This window comes from Emys orbicularis, chromosome 1, assembly GCF_028017835.1.
Source record: "Emys orbicularis isolate rEmyOrb1 chromosome 1, rEmyOrb1.hap1, whole genome shotgun sequence".
Lineage (NCBI taxonomy): Eukaryota > Metazoa > Chordata > Testudines > Emydidae > Emys > Emys orbicularis.
This window is the reverse complement of record NC_088683.1, coordinates 34345977-34361469: the sequence shown is the minus strand read 5'-3', so window position 1 is coordinate 34361469 and position 15493 is coordinate 34345977. Positions and strand designations below refer to the sequence as shown.

The window sequence follows — 15493 nt, the reverse complement described above, 5'->3', positions numbered from 1 at the left end:
GCATACATGACTGCCACAAATATTTGTTTAGCTATTTCACATTTTCTCCAGTTAGGTTTGAAAGGATTTTTTTCTATCTATGTCTAAGATATCTACTCATTAGATACTTCAGCATAAAAATTGTCAGTGCTACCACTTCTCTCCATAATAGCCAGGCCCCAGGATGCCAATTCATAAGAATTTAGTTAAAACGATGGAAACTCTTCACTAAAGCACAATTTTTTGTACGTTGATATTCTGGTATTCACTTCCAGTTTGAGTCAAAGTAATATACCAAGAATTTCTTGGTCTCTATTATATTGTCCATGGAGATTATCCTCAGAAGGGATAGGCATCTGTTTCATCCTGGCAATATTGAATTTGTACTTGCTGTTGGTTGAGAGTGGGATAATATTATCTTTATATCAGTCCTACATTAATCCCAAACCAATTCTACAGTGTTATAGATACAATCTAGAGTTGGAGCAGGAATTTGTCAAAGGTCTGATTGGGTATAGAATATACTTAAGGAGGTGAGAAACTGGCAACTGCCTTCTCTGTTGAGGTATAATGTAACTCAATAATATACAACTGAGAAACTGTATCTTTCTTTTACTTTTAAAACAAGGTGTTTGGCATAGAGAGCAAGTATTGAGCAGAAGCTAACATATATGTATAGGACTGTGACTCCAGTACTGGAGCAAAAATAGGGTTCTCTCAAAGGATAAATGTCACTTGTGGATTGTCTACATAGGAGTTTCTCTTAACTGCTTATTTTTCTACTCTGTGCCAAGAGTTTGATCAGTTTGACAGTGCAGCAGTTCAGTGATGACAGAATTGAAATACTTAAGTGGTCAACAAATAACATGGAAAAAGTATATTGGTATAATAGCCTATATGCGTTGAATGATGGTGAGGACAAATTCTATTCTGATCTGTACTGTGAGTGCCTATTCCCCATACTGGTCTGTTTCATACAGATGGTGAAGAATGTGCAATAGGAGTATTCTGCATGAGAAATGGATGCAAAATAGAAATAGGTGCTGCACGTCAGAGTACACACTGAACAAACTAGAGAGTAATTGTACTAATCCACTTGTTTTCATATATTACTTTCTAATGCTTGTATGTGTATGTTGGGGACTTAGTACACAATTTTCTGAAGGTTTGACTAGGCTCATTCTCATAGTGCATCCCATTGGAAGATTTTTTTTTAATTAACTTTCTGTGCCCTTTTAAGATTTTTAAGGGAGTGCATTTTGTTAATATTTATGCACAGACCAGATATTATTTACCATCATGTAATGCTTTGTTTCTGGTGCCTCTCTTGGTTACAGACTTTGAGTCTATCCGTCCTGAGCTTTAACTATACTTTCTACTGCAGCTAAACTGGATTAATTTTGCAAAACAAACTCTTGCTTCTGAAGACATGTAAGAATACTTGTTGTCAGATTGTAGAATTGTAATCTTGATATATCCAACTCTCTTTTATGCTTTCGTGTAACAAGACAATTTAAGATTTCAGGATTCAGCCACTTTAGGAAGGATAAATCACTTTAGTTAGTATGTAAGCCTTTGTACTTTTGAGACTTGAGCCTCCAATTGTCTACCATTTTATAAACATATACTGTAAGGTTTTAAAATGTATAAATGTTCAGATCAGGATTCAAAGTATGTCTTTTGATAGTAACTGTATGTGATGTAGCATATTAAGTAAAGTTGATAAAATTAATAGAAAAAACAGATTAAATGGAATTCTATTGCATATTAAAGGATACAAATATCATACTTCTATCTGAAACTGCATATGTTAACTTACAAATTATTTATAAACATAGCAACTAAAAAAGAGGGAAGGAGTTTTTACTTTGTTTAATTTTGTATTTGAGGGCTGTTTGTGTACAGTCTGTTTCAGTGTTTTACTTGTATAGTTAGTTTCCACTAATGTTTGTGTCTGTGTTCACAAAGCAACAGGGGAAAGAAAAAGCAAATTTAAAAAACAGGAGAAAATTGTTGTAAAGTTAAAAATTGAGGCAGGGGGACTCCTGTAGTTCCTGCAGCTATCTTTTTTTTGTTTTAAATATAATGTTTTAAGTTGACTGTGTCCCTTTTTTTATAAATCATAAAGGTGAATAGGGAGAACAAAGTGATGACCGTAAGTGGTGTCTGCGCTAATTGGAACATTTAATGTGTTTATTGACTGTTAGCATGCATTCTAACTTGTGTTTTCTGGCAGTATTGTTTGTGTTGGTGGGGACGGAATGTTCAGTGAAGTGATGCATGGTCTAATTGGAAGAATACAGAAGGATTCTGGCATAGATCAAAATAATCCCAAAGCACCGTTAGTCCAGTGCAATATAAGGATTGGCATAATCCCTGCTGGTAAGAACAAAAAAGGGTTAACTTTCAGTTTACTTTATTTATTAATGTAGTAACTTTCTGTAGTTCCCCTGCCTGTAGAATAAAATATGAACAGTAATGCTCCCTAAAGCTATTGGTGGACCAACATAAATAGTGATGGCTGCAATGTCTTGTTTGTGGGAGAGGGAATTTACATGAAGGGGAGGAAGCAAAAATTAAAGTATGTGGTAAAATTATTATTATATAACTGCTTTCTTGTTTAGTGTTCTGGGGCTTACATATGCTAATATAAATGGGAATGGTGAGGGAAAATTATAAATGTGTACTAACGAACACTAACTGACATCATTATCAGTTGAAACCCACTGAATAGAGGCTATACACTTTATTCTGTACAGTGAAAAGATCCCAATATTTTATATCTGTTTTCATCATTGGCCAACTGTGCAAGTGTTGAAATCCCTTTTGTATGATAGAAACACAGCCTCTCCTTCTCTCTCAATGCTTCTGTCACAAGAAGCATAGAACCATTGGGGAGCTGGTCCACAGATTCCAGAGACAGGTCCATATTATGTTCTTCTTCTTGATGCTCTGTAGTCACAAGGCCTGCAGAAACCCTGCTGCTAGCTTCCTTCCGTATCTCTGTGAGGTGCTGGTCCATTCCAATTCACTATGATAGCCACCCTTTTGGAGCTAATTCTGACCACTGCTAGTGAGAAGCATTGTTCAAAACTTTTCTCTAAGTGAAGTCCTCTGACAAAGTAGATTTAACTGCAAAAACTAATCTGAAGAGCGTCTTTGGCACTTGAAAATCAATGACCCAAAAAAAGGAGATCCCTAAGGCTCCATTCAAAATGTGGTCTGGGCTAGAGGGAGGGCTCCCTTTTCAGTACTGGAGATAATAGTAATAATACTCAGAGGTGTCTCCAGAACTACAGATGAGTGTGGGCATACAATTGTTCAGGTAAGGCACAGAATTATTCTGTGTTGACAGTCACATGACTGCCTTCAAGTAAATGACTAAAATTTGAAATTAGTAGTGATAAGAGACAAAACACTGAGTGTGCTGATGGTAAATAATGAAAAATTCTGAAATTTAGTATTTTTAGTGAACCTAAATATTAAATGTCCCTATTTACTATTTTAATTGTTAAATGTACCCAACTCTCACTCCTGTTCATTTAGTCTTATAGTCTAGTCAGTAAAACAAAGGTACTGTATATCATATGTGCTTTATATAAATCACTCTGCTGAGAGATTTGCATGTGCTTCTCCTATTAATATTAATGAAGAAACACACTTGAATCCATTTGCAACTCAATTAAATCTATAGGAACAAAATCAGAATTGCTTTCTCACTTAACTCTTTTTGCTTGGGCAAAATTTCCATCGACTTCAGTAACTTTGGGAAGAGGAATAGGTTAAAAGGGAGTTGAATAGCTTTTGTAGCGTATCAGTTTGTCGCCATCTGACATTTGTTAAATGTACATATTTGGGGATATTGTTTTTAAAACGGACAGGAAAAACGATCTTCACTGATGTTAAAACAGTATTAAACTTTTTAATTTCTTTTCTTGTACAATCCTTTATAGTCTATTTGTTATAAATGTGAGTTGTTTGCTTTTTGCATTCATTTTGTCCACTGTACAGCTGCTTGCCGTATGTGAATTTACATTGTATCTTGTCCTGTATTTTGCAAGGTTTTATATTAAACACGTTCTGTTAATAGAGTCATAATTTTACTTTTGGCTCTGAATAGTGATTTTGAGAAATATATGTAATGAACATGATTAAGGAAGTTAACCTCTAAATTATGTTACACACTCTTCTGGAGAACAAACTTAAAATATAAATCCTTATATATAATAGTTGGTTAAGTATGTGTGGTTTTTTGTTTTGGTTTTTTAATGTTAGAAATAGGAGGGGGAAAGGCAAGGAGTCTTTTTTTCTTAATGTTTTATTACTAAATAAAGATGGGAAATTGGTAACGGGGTACATATGTATAGTGTATACATTAATATTTTCAGTAATTTATATCAATCTGTGCACTGTACAAATCTTAAGGCTCAATTCCAGGTCCTCTTAAATCATAGGGCCACTGTGTGAAACAGTCACTGACATGCATGAGGAAAAGTTGCAAGAATTCTCCCCTAGCCCCTGGTGAACCCACTCACAGTGGTAGTCCTGGTGCTCACCTGAGTGCAATGTCTGTTAGGTTAGAGTTTCTGTAGTGCTGTCTTCCACTGGTGGGACAAAACTATTATACATTATCATATTGGAAATGGAAAAGTTTCTGTAATTTACAGAGTGCATGTAGCTATTCCTTTTTCCTTTTACATATTAGTAGACAAAAGTACTGAATTTTTATACTCAACAGTTCTCAATTTAATTAACTCAAAAGCATTATCTCTCAATGGGTGTTTTGGGGGCAAGTGAGGGGAGAATTAAAATTTTAAAAGTAGCAGGCAAAGGCAAACTGTCTAGCATCTGGTACTTTTTGAGGGGTCATGAGACTATGGAGGGGTGGGAGAAATGCAACAACATTCTAAGCAAACAGCTTTTGGGGCAGCTAAGCAGCACCATCTACTACTGGAGGAATAGAGCTTTTTGTCTGTAGCCTGCAACATGTCACAAGCGCCACGTGGAGGATGCAGGAGCGATGTGTCGATCAGGGGAAAGAGGAATTTCCACTCCCCACCCCCTTCCAGTACATGGGGCTGCAGGTCAAATGAAATATTCTGGTGGGCTGGATATGACCCGCAGACCACAGTTGGCCATTCTTTATTTTGGATCTGGTGGTTGATGGGGGCAGGAGGGGCAGGCCTTGAGATGGAGACACTGCAAGTGCTCTGAGTGCACATTGATTAATCTGGCCCTGGTCACCCACCCATAGTTTACAAAGTAGACTGCTAAGATGGAGCATTCATTTGTGAAAAGCCAACCTGAATACTAAGTACCAGGAAGGTACTGAGAAAAAAAGTGATGACTCCGCTAGTATGAAGGTCAACTAAGGTAGAATTATGCTTCTTATGTGGGTCATATTTCATGTTTTAAACCAGTATATAAAACCAAATAATAGTTCTATGTAAAGATAGTGTGAGACCAGTTCAGATTCATTAGAAGTAAAATATAGAGCCCTATTTGGCGGTGGTAGCTGTACCGTTGACCTTAGTACTATCAAGGTAACCACTTTTTTTCAGACAGGCTTCTTGGACTGCTCTTCTCTCTTGCTTTTTGGTTTCCTCTCTCATGCTATCCCCAGCTTTCTTGTACACTTCACCCTGCTTCCTATTACCTTTTCCTTACTGACTTTCTCTCCTTTTGGGGTATCTTGCTTCTCTCAATACACTTTCTTCCATTTTCTTCTCCATTCAACTGCCTCTTACAAATTCAGGGAATTCTTATGGTTCAGAATACCTTCCCTCCTTCTGTTACAGGCATACCCCCAAATATTGTTTAGATAGCAGTAGAAATTGACCTTATTCTATGTATACCCTGTTAAATTAGGAAATGTATCTACATTGTGTATGCAAAGACTGATCACATAATCCAGATAAAGTGATAGCTCAGCATTCAGAAAAGCATGCGCTTCACCAGGCTTAATTCATGCCTACAAATTCAAAAGTCATTTGTATATTCATTAACTGTCAACTTACTGCATGGATGTAGGCAAGATAAAAGCATCACATAAACTCACCCACTTGGGCCTCTCAAAGAATTTTGAGTGTGTCCACTAACAGAAACCAAACCTGCTTTCACAATGTTATGCAATACTGTATTGTGAACGGTGATGTTTATTATATGAACAGTGAACGTGTTGGCAGTTTACCCATACAACAACTGATCAGCCGGTCATTAGTATATTTCTTTAGCATGTCCCCTGTTGGCTAAGACATCACCAGTCCTTTGTATTTATTTAACTTCAGTATACAATTAATGAACTTAAAAAAGACTTGTGCAGTTATTGCCATCAGTGAAGCTATCCAGATTGCTACTAGGCTGCTGAATTTACATATTGTCCTACAACTCGGCTCACATGAATCAGTTGATTTTTGTCTCATAATGCCGGAGTCTATTTCATTGTCTTAGGAGTGTTCTAGTACTAGTAACAACTTGCCAAAAGACTTCTATATTGCAATGCAGTAACAATGGATCAACCTGTCTGTAAAACTTCTCTTGAAACATGGGTTTGCCTTCTGCCTGTGTCATCAAATGGACTGGAAGAAAGCAAACATAGCACTACTTTGGTGTGTCACTATGTTCAGAGAAAAGTAGTATGAGTTCTTCTATGCCAACAGAAAACTGTTTCCAAGGAATGCATCCAATCTCACTTATCAACTCTTTAGATTGAAGAGTAATTTAAGAAGGGGTGTGGTGCCTGTCCACTATCTGTCTTAAAACACTTGTGTAGGTGCATGAAAGGGAAAATGTTTAGCTTCTTACTTTAGTTATATCATATTCTGTTTAATGCAGTGTTATCCTGTGGTGTCTCTTCACCTCAGACTGGTAAATCTTTTTCTCATCAATTTTTCCCCTTGGAAGTGCCGTATGAACTCCATCCACATTCTAAATCTATGAATTGTATGTCCCTCCAGTTCTTCCCTATAGATACTGTACATCAAGATAATTTTCCCTTTGAATTATTGTACATTTTATTGGAAAAATTCAGCAAAACAATTATATAGAATCAAGAACTTGGGCAGCTGTTTTGGGTAAATGAGTTGGCAACTTCCCTTCAAGAATTAGTGTAATTAATATTAACGAAACTGGTCATGCCAAATCATTCCCTCATTCTGCAATCTTTCCATAGCCAAAACTCCCCTTGACTGTTTGTGTGCTCTGACTCTCATGACTTCAGACTTGGTCTTTAACCATATACAGTAAACTCTCAGTTATCTGAGCCTTCCACATTATTGCAGTCTCTTCCTTATCCTCTGTGCATTTCATGCTGTGGGTCAAGGAAGGGACTCAGATAATGAGGCAGTTCGGCTAATAGAGCAGAGCTTCCCTAGCCAGGACTGCAAGGTGGAGGATGGGGCCTTTTCTCCCGGCTCTTGTGTGGTTTGTACACCAGCACAGGGATCCCTCTGCAACCCCCCTGTCATGGGAGTGATTGAGCAATGTCGTGACAGTGGAGCTATAGAGGAGTCGCTGTGCTGCTGCCCCCCAATCCCTGCAGATGGAAGGTGCAGGAGCAAGGCTGTGGTGTTGAGGGGGCAGAGCAGGGTCCTGGGGGGAGGGGGTCTCTTTTCTGCCCCATACCTTGCCCCTACAGGGAGCAGTGCAGCAAGCCTTCTGCAGCCCTGCTGTCATAGGAGTTAGTGAATGGGGCAGAGCAGAGACCTGCATCTGAGGCTGCCAGGAAAAGAGAGTGAAAGAGAACAAGCCCCTGGTCACATGGGAGGCTACACTGCTGCTGAATGGATCCTGCCCCCTCAATTATCTGAACTCCTAATTATCCAAATAAAATCTGTGTTGCACATGCTATTTGGATAAGCAGTGGTATACTGTACCATGTGAACCTTGGATCATCGAATCCATACACCTATAAAATTGCGATGGAGCACCTTTTCAGGCAGGTGGCCAATTGTAGCACCCTGATCCAACCATAACCACCAGTAACTGTTCAGGGCTAGGCACATTCCTTCTCAAGACAGTTTACATATATTATGAGCACCGCTAGATCCACCCTCTGCAGCTATTTGACTCAGGACAGATTGTCAGAACATAGGGCAAATACCCCCAAATTCACCAAGCCAGTAATAAGAGTATTCCTGAACCACTACACTAGTTTCACCATGAAATACAGGCCCCTGTTTATCACCCAGGCAAACTGGACTTTATGATGTAAGATTATTAAAATCAAAAACTCCTCATATTAGGTTCTTCCAGTTCCAAAGGACCAGTCAGTTACCCCAGGTCACTGGATACTTTTATTTTACACAAAAAATGGTGTTAGCCAATCCTTGGTAAACTAACTAAAGATTTATTAATTTAAAAAAGAAGAGAGTTAAGAAATTAAAGCAAATAATATACATTACAGGTGAATTAGAGCTTGTAGTCCACATGAGAGCATAGAGGTAGAGTCTTTACATAAGTCCGCAAGGCTTCCCGAAAATGAATTCTGGGGATATCTGTCTGTATGCTTAGACCTTTCTTCCTCCCCTCTCTCCCCCCCCCCCCCCCACTCAGCCAGAGTTCAGGCAGTCCAGAAATGAATTAGAGAGCAGAATCATTCCTATGGTCCAGTATTTGTAGTTGGAAGCAGCTCAGTGAGGGTTACTGGCACAGCATAGGTAATGCAGACAGTTTGAGTCTCCAGTGTTAAGCCAAGGACCCATGGTTTGAAGTTAACTACCTACTTTCCATGCATACATAAATAATTCAGTTACACTGGCCATTCATTAAAACATGGACAGATAAATGAAGACAATACAGGAAATATTCATTAGTTCCATGCAGTGTATACACATCTTTGATCTTAAGGCTAAATAAGTACAGGATATAGACAGATGTAAGCATACAAACACCATTTTCCTTGATTTTTTGTCAACACAAATGAAGGAGCTGGTGTCTGCTAGCCCATTTAACATCCCTTTGATACTCTCACACAATTGAATTAGCCCAGTTACATTGCAGTGCTGCTTGACATGCCTTTAAAGTTTACACACAGGTGAACTGGCCTGTTAATTCTAATCTGAGCTGGTTTATCAGCATCACAATACCCTCTTGGAATGATGTGAAGAATTATTAAAGGAGTGGGCCATCCGTGTGCTGTATCATGTTTTGTTTCTCTGTGATGGCTATACTCTAGTACTTGAGAGCATCAAATTAGTAATGCTTCACACTGCTGTTTACTGTTCAGACCTTGTGTGATTGACTGACTGACTGTTGGAGTTGCGTCTGCTTAGACCAGGACTGAATATGGAACTAAGTTTCTATTCAGCTACTGCAAAATCCCTGAGCTAGATGAAGGCACAAAGGCTAAGTGACAAACAAGGCATTCACACCTGAATGGACAGATCCTATTCAGATCTTCAAGCGGTTATGATATTAACTAAGAGGATAACTAAGAGGATAGAGGGTCATCTGCTTTCTTCCCTAACTGAACCAAGATATGACAGAGTTCATGCATGCATCAGGACATTCCACAGACTGCAGGCAAAATGAAATGGAAAGATTTGGTGTAACATTTCAACATGCCCAATCTCTGAACAGCTAGTGCTACCCCAAATTTGGCTCCTTACCATGTCACCACTCTAAAAGAGAAATTGGAGTCCTGTGTGCTGTGCAGAACCACTTGCTCATGACAGTGTGTCCTGAACTTTGCGCTGGTCTCTCAGAAAAGTCCCTCGATCACACTTACTGTTTCCTTTGGAGTGTGATTCCATTATGTGTGTTTGTCTCCTCCTGCTGTTAGGGTCTTGCTCATTAAAACCTCTTGATCACTGTGGTCAGCATCTGCAAAACGTTCATATGAGATGGAGCAGCCTCCTCTCAATGGAGCCGTAAGTGGAAGTGGTGATGACAGTCTCCTGGACAGTGAGACAGAGGGAAGGATTTTCCCTGCCCCCGTCTACCAGCATATATGCCCTGATTTCCTCTGAAGTGAGAAAAAGAATGGAGAGTAGATTTGAAATCAGTGAATCATTCATCCTTTGGCATGTTTCTCGGAGTCTGAATTGGCCTTGTAAAAATGAAGTAGTCTGACTTGGTCTCTGTCCAATATGTCTTTGGTGTATCTGAAAACAGGCAGGTGGACAAAGGAGTTTTTCAAGGCTTATGCTGTCAATTTTGGAGGGGTTGGGGGAAGAGAAGGGCCCACAGACCCTTAGCAAATCTCACCTAGGTGTTGGCTCCTGGCACAATCTTTTCTTTGACTTGGCTAATTTAACCTTCCTTGACCTTCCTCCACACATATTCCTAACCCTTGTTTGGGTTCCCTTAGGCAAGTTTCCTCCTGCTCAGTCTGCATTAAAAGCTGGTTCTTCACCTGAAGGCAAATAATCACAGTATTTTATAATCTAAAATTGGATGTATGTTATACATCCTTTATATTATGGTTTTAAATTAATCCTGTGAAATACTTCAAACAGCATAAAATAGATTTTCTTTATTGAATAGATCTTTTTATGCTTTTATCTTCTAATGCTAAATGTGTTTGGTATGTTAAATATCTATACATGTACATAAGAGGCCGAAAATTAAAGGGATGCTGTCACATAAAAAAATCATTTTGAATAAAACCTCCATATCTGTGCTGCAGCAAACACCTTTGGTTATTAAAAATGAAAAAATCAAACGTACTCCTCACTATGTGTGCTGGGTTTCTTTGCATTAATGAGAAGACTGAAAATAAACTCAAGTCAATTTCATTTCTTTACACTTCGCTTTTCTAGTCAACTTCACTTGCAGGCTTACATGTGTTTGTACAATACTGAAGTGTTTGAGTTTTAAACACTACCAGGGCTTTTTTTTAAAAACTGGTCCTATTGGAATCTTAAAAATGCATGAAAACAAATCTCTTGGGCTTAGATTTTGTAAACATTTGTTTTTATAAAACCTAAATATTTAGCAAAATTTCACTATATCCCTTCAAAATAGCAAAACCCATTTACACAAAGCTAAAATTATTCTCTTCCCCCTCTTCCTTTCCCCCCTCACCAGCCTCTGTAGAGACAAAAGTAAAATAAAAATTATTTGCTCTGCTATAAAGAGCAAAATTTAGTTTTAACAACTGTAATGGTTCGCAGGGTTTCCAGAACTGAGAGTCACCGTGTTACCCACTGCCTTGAGCATGAGAGTGTCTTGCCTGTCCTTGACTGGGTGTCAGTTTCCCAATGCCACCAGCTTTTCAGCCACTCAAGCACTTTCCGTCAGGCTATGCCAGCCGTGACTTCACTTTCCAGACTAACAATAGGTGCACCCCTTGTCCTTTTGAATTGTTTCCCTGTGATATCCAGCCCCTGACACTGGCTACTAACAGAAATTCCAGATCCTCTGCCCTGCAGAGGAGCAGTTTACCAGTTTTATCTTAATCCACTGCCCCTGATTAACACACAGCATTTGTAAGGTTTATTTAAGAATAAAGATTCTGCTAGAAGCAAGAGAGAGTGATGAAAACAGATGATTACAATACAAAATAATAAAACGTGAACCTGAGCCTACACTTATTAATAGTTACCTTCATTATCTAAAAAGTAAATGTCTGTCTCTCTTCCCCACCCCAGTTCAGTCTGTGGCTGGCTTCACATGAACCAAGATCTAGTGTTTCACGAGAATACCTTCTCTAGGTGTCTCCACAGCGAAAGGATTCAGGGTACCTTCCCTTCCTCTGTGTTATACTGAAACAGTGTTTTATTTCTGTTCATAGATAGGGTGAACCCCTGTCTTGCTATAATGTTCCTTTTTTACCTTCAAGAGGTTTTGATTGTTTGCCGTTGCCTCTGATGGTTTTCCATTGAAAGTCTTGGGGTTTAACAAGGCCAAACAATTGAGCCTTGTATGGTATCACCAGCAAAATAGGCAGGGTGGCAACTCCCTCCCGCTTGAATGGGCAATCAACAACACACATTATCCCCTGCTGACTAATTTTTACTCCAAGTCTATAAAGCATGCTTTTAATATAAGTACATTATTCCTTAAATATTACTTGTACATAAACCTCACGATTATGAATCTTGACAAGTTGTGAGTTTTCTATAGATACTTTACATAGGTAAATATCCTGTAAGACGTGTTTGGTGTAGTGAGTTTGTCAGGTCTGAGGTGAGAGTTGTTTGTAAAGAACAGGGGGGACCTTTTACCCTTGAACCTCTGTCTCATAACAACTCTTTTCCAGTGTGTTGGGTTTATCACAAGCTGTTCCTCTTCCAAACAAAAGTATGTATTAATAATAAATATGCTACTTTAATACAAAGGCACAGGTATATCTAGTAGTTTTTAGAGTTTTTGTTATATCTTTACTCCAGACAAACATTTGTGCAATCCAGATGCTTAGATAAAGTTACTGACTAATTTATACAGAGTCTAGAAACTGGTAATTTTGTACTGTGGTAACAGGTTTTTTTTAAGTGGGAAAGAAGGAATTTTTGTACCGAAAAAGATAAGATTGCAAGTATTTTCTGTAAGGACCTGATCAAATTCATGGGTGCAAATATAAGTAACTTAAATGTATTTAGTATATATTCAAGGTCTTTACACAGTCTATTTGCCCCACATTCAACCTGCCCTTTCAAACAAAAGTGAGGGTTGGAGGAAGATGATGCATGCAATAGTAGTTCATGTGTTAGGGTATGTCTACACTAAAAACTTAAGTTGACCTATATTAGATTGACTTACAGCCACCACAGCAATTACTGCAGTAGTGCATGTCCACACTATGCTCCTTGGATCGGTGGTGTGCGTCATCAGCAGGAGTGCTTCCACTGACCTAAGAGGGGCAGTGTGGGGAGCTGAGAGCCTGATCTCTCAGCTCTGCTGGGAGCTCCCTCCTGGAAGCCTGGCTGCCCCACAGGCTCCTGGGCTTTTGGCAAGCTGCCCCCTCGGCTCCCCGTTCCCCCCGGGAGTGGGGAGAAGCCGCCCAGGGCTTCTCGCTTCCCCGCCGCGAGTGGGGGAAGCTGCCCGGGGCTTTTCGTCTTCCCGTTCTCCACTGGGAGTGAGGGAAGCCACCTGGGGCTTCTGCCTCCCTCTTCTCTGCTGGGAGCAGGGGAAGCCACCCCGAGAGCAGGGTCCAGGCCCCTGGGCTTCTCTCCCCGGCTCCCAGCCAGGAGCAGGGTCCATTCTCACCCAGTTCCCAGCTGGGAGTGGGGCCCAGCCAATCTGGCTTCTTGCCTCGGTTCCCAGCCGGGAGCATGGTCCAGCTGCCTGGGCTTCTTTCCCCATCTCCCAGCCAGGAGCAGGATCCATTTTTGCCCCAGGTCCCAGCTGGAAGCAGGGTCCAGTCACCCAGCTCTCCAGGGAAGCGGGGGGCAGCTGGGCTATAGCTGCCCAGCTTTCTTGTGAATTTCACAGCTCTGCTGGACAAGAGAGCTAACAGCGATGTAAGTAACACAGTGTCCACACAGACACTGCGTCACCCTAACTACACTGACATAAACCCAACGCCTCTCGTGGAAGTGGAATTATTATGTCGGTGTAGTAGGGCACTTACATCAACAGGACAAGGCTGTAGTGTAGACACTGACATAATTAGGTCAAGGTAAGCTGCCTTACGTCGACCTAACTCTGTAGTATAGATCAGGCCTTAGTGATGAAAAAGCAATACCTAAAGCTGCATCCCTATGTCCTAAGGAATTGTGCCCTAAGGCTGTGATTCGACTGGTATGGAGTGGGTTACTTTATCTTTTTTTTTTTAATGAGGTTCCAGTGAGCAGGAATTTCTGAACTTGGGGTGCAAAGTGGCAGCAGCTGCCACTCCTGTCCATAGGCTGAGATAAAGGCTGTGCCATTGTCCTTTCACTGAGGTAGAAGCTGATTCTGTCTCCCCAAATCCAGCATTCTTCAGTGCATAAAATGGAAGTATGTGGACTTTGTTCAGAGAGGAGTAAATTTCACTTAGAGAGGAAAACAATGTTCTAATTTAGATCACACTATTTATTATAATTTTCATACCCATATTATTGCTTGGTTTTATTCTATTTCTGCATTTAAGAAAAGGGAATAAAAAGCAATGAGAGGATATAATGTTCTTATCTGAATGACCACATGTATAGAGCAGGATTCTCTCTATTATTAAAAAATGAAAAATTAAAAGCATTCTTTTGTACAGGTTCAACAGACTGCATATGCTATGCAACAGTTGGTGTCACTGATCCAGTAACATCAGCACTACATATTATTGTAGGTAGGTATTCAGCTTACAGGTCATTAACTTCTTTTCAAGACCTTAACATATCCAGAATGATCATCATTTCTGTTGTGTAAAAATATAGTTTGATTGTAATAGATAAATAAAGTATGAGATGTTTGTTAGTGATATATATGATGCTAAAGAGAGCTGAATTAAGACTGGATGAGCATTTCTGTTTTAACCCACTGTTTTCAGGTGATCATAACTTTCTGAAACTTTAACTTTTGGTATATACATTTTTGCGGATTCTGTCTGGCATGCACAGAGCAATACGCAGTAATAGACTATGATTTAAAGTTGTAGAAAATGTTATGGTATATTGCAAACAAGAAATAAATGCTTATGTACTTTAAAACTACTGTAATGCAGAAGTATAAAGAGCAGCATTAAGATTTTGCATGCAACCTTAATTTCAGCATTTCTTGGCTTTCAGAAGTTTAACTGTTGTAATCCTAATACCTGATCTTTCAAAGATTTATGCAAATACTTAACTTCATGCACTGTGAGTAGTCCCACTGAAGTGAGCATAAAGCTAAGCACCTGTGGACATCTTTGCAGGATTGGGGCCCTCATGTGCTCTGGACATAGTGTTTGGCTCAGAATATTAAATGTAGGTGTATATTTGTATTTATTTAAGTATTGCTTTTTTTTTTGTTTATGCTAAAATATAAAATTAGCCCAAATACATTACATTAAGCAACTTCAAAAATGGTAGGATTCAGCAAGATGCCACTGTTGTCTCTTCCACCCCACTCCAGTGTCTCCCATTGGTACACTAGCCTCCTTGTGTATTCATTATTTTTCCTCATTTAACAATATATGGCATTGTTAGCCTTACAGAATGTTTCTCTTTTTCTCTGTTGCATGTTTTAAAAGGTTGCTCTCAATAAAAAAAAAGTTTAATGTTAAAAATTAGTATCAGAATTGAAACAAAGAAACTTTTAACTGAGATAAAGCCTGGAATTTCTGTTAACAGGTGATTCTCAGCCTCTGGATGTCTCCTCCATACATCATAACAACACATTTCTTAAGTACTCTGTGTCACTATTGGGTTATGGTTTTTATGGCGATATACTAAAAGACAGTGAAAAGAAGCGGTGGATGGGTACGATCAGATATGACTTTTCAGGTAACTTTTGTGTAATTACTACATCCTTATGTAGAAAATCTAAAAATAATGGAGTGCTGGATAACTTCTCTCTAAGTAAACTTCTGTGAAGCTTTTCAAAAATAACAGCCAGACTGAATCAGACGGAAATTCCCTAGGGCAGCACCAAGCACATTGGATCTCATTTATAGTCT

General features: G+C 39.2%; 1 protein-coding gene across 1 annotated transcript in view; it reads left to right on the top strand.

Moving 5' to 3' along the window:
• Window positions 1–15493, top strand: part of CERK (ceramide kinase) — a 49338-nt gene that overhangs the window by 16955 nt on the left and 16890 nt on the right. Inside the window, exons 5-7 of the mRNA XM_065413766.1 lie at window positions 2216–2361; window positions 14111–14185; window positions 15168–15320. Of these exons, the coding sequence (XP_065269838.1) occupies window positions 2216–2361; window positions 14111–14185; window positions 15168–15320 (374 nt within the window). The remainder of the gene's footprint in view (window positions 1–2215; window positions 2362–14110; window positions 14186–15167; window positions 15321–15493) is intronic.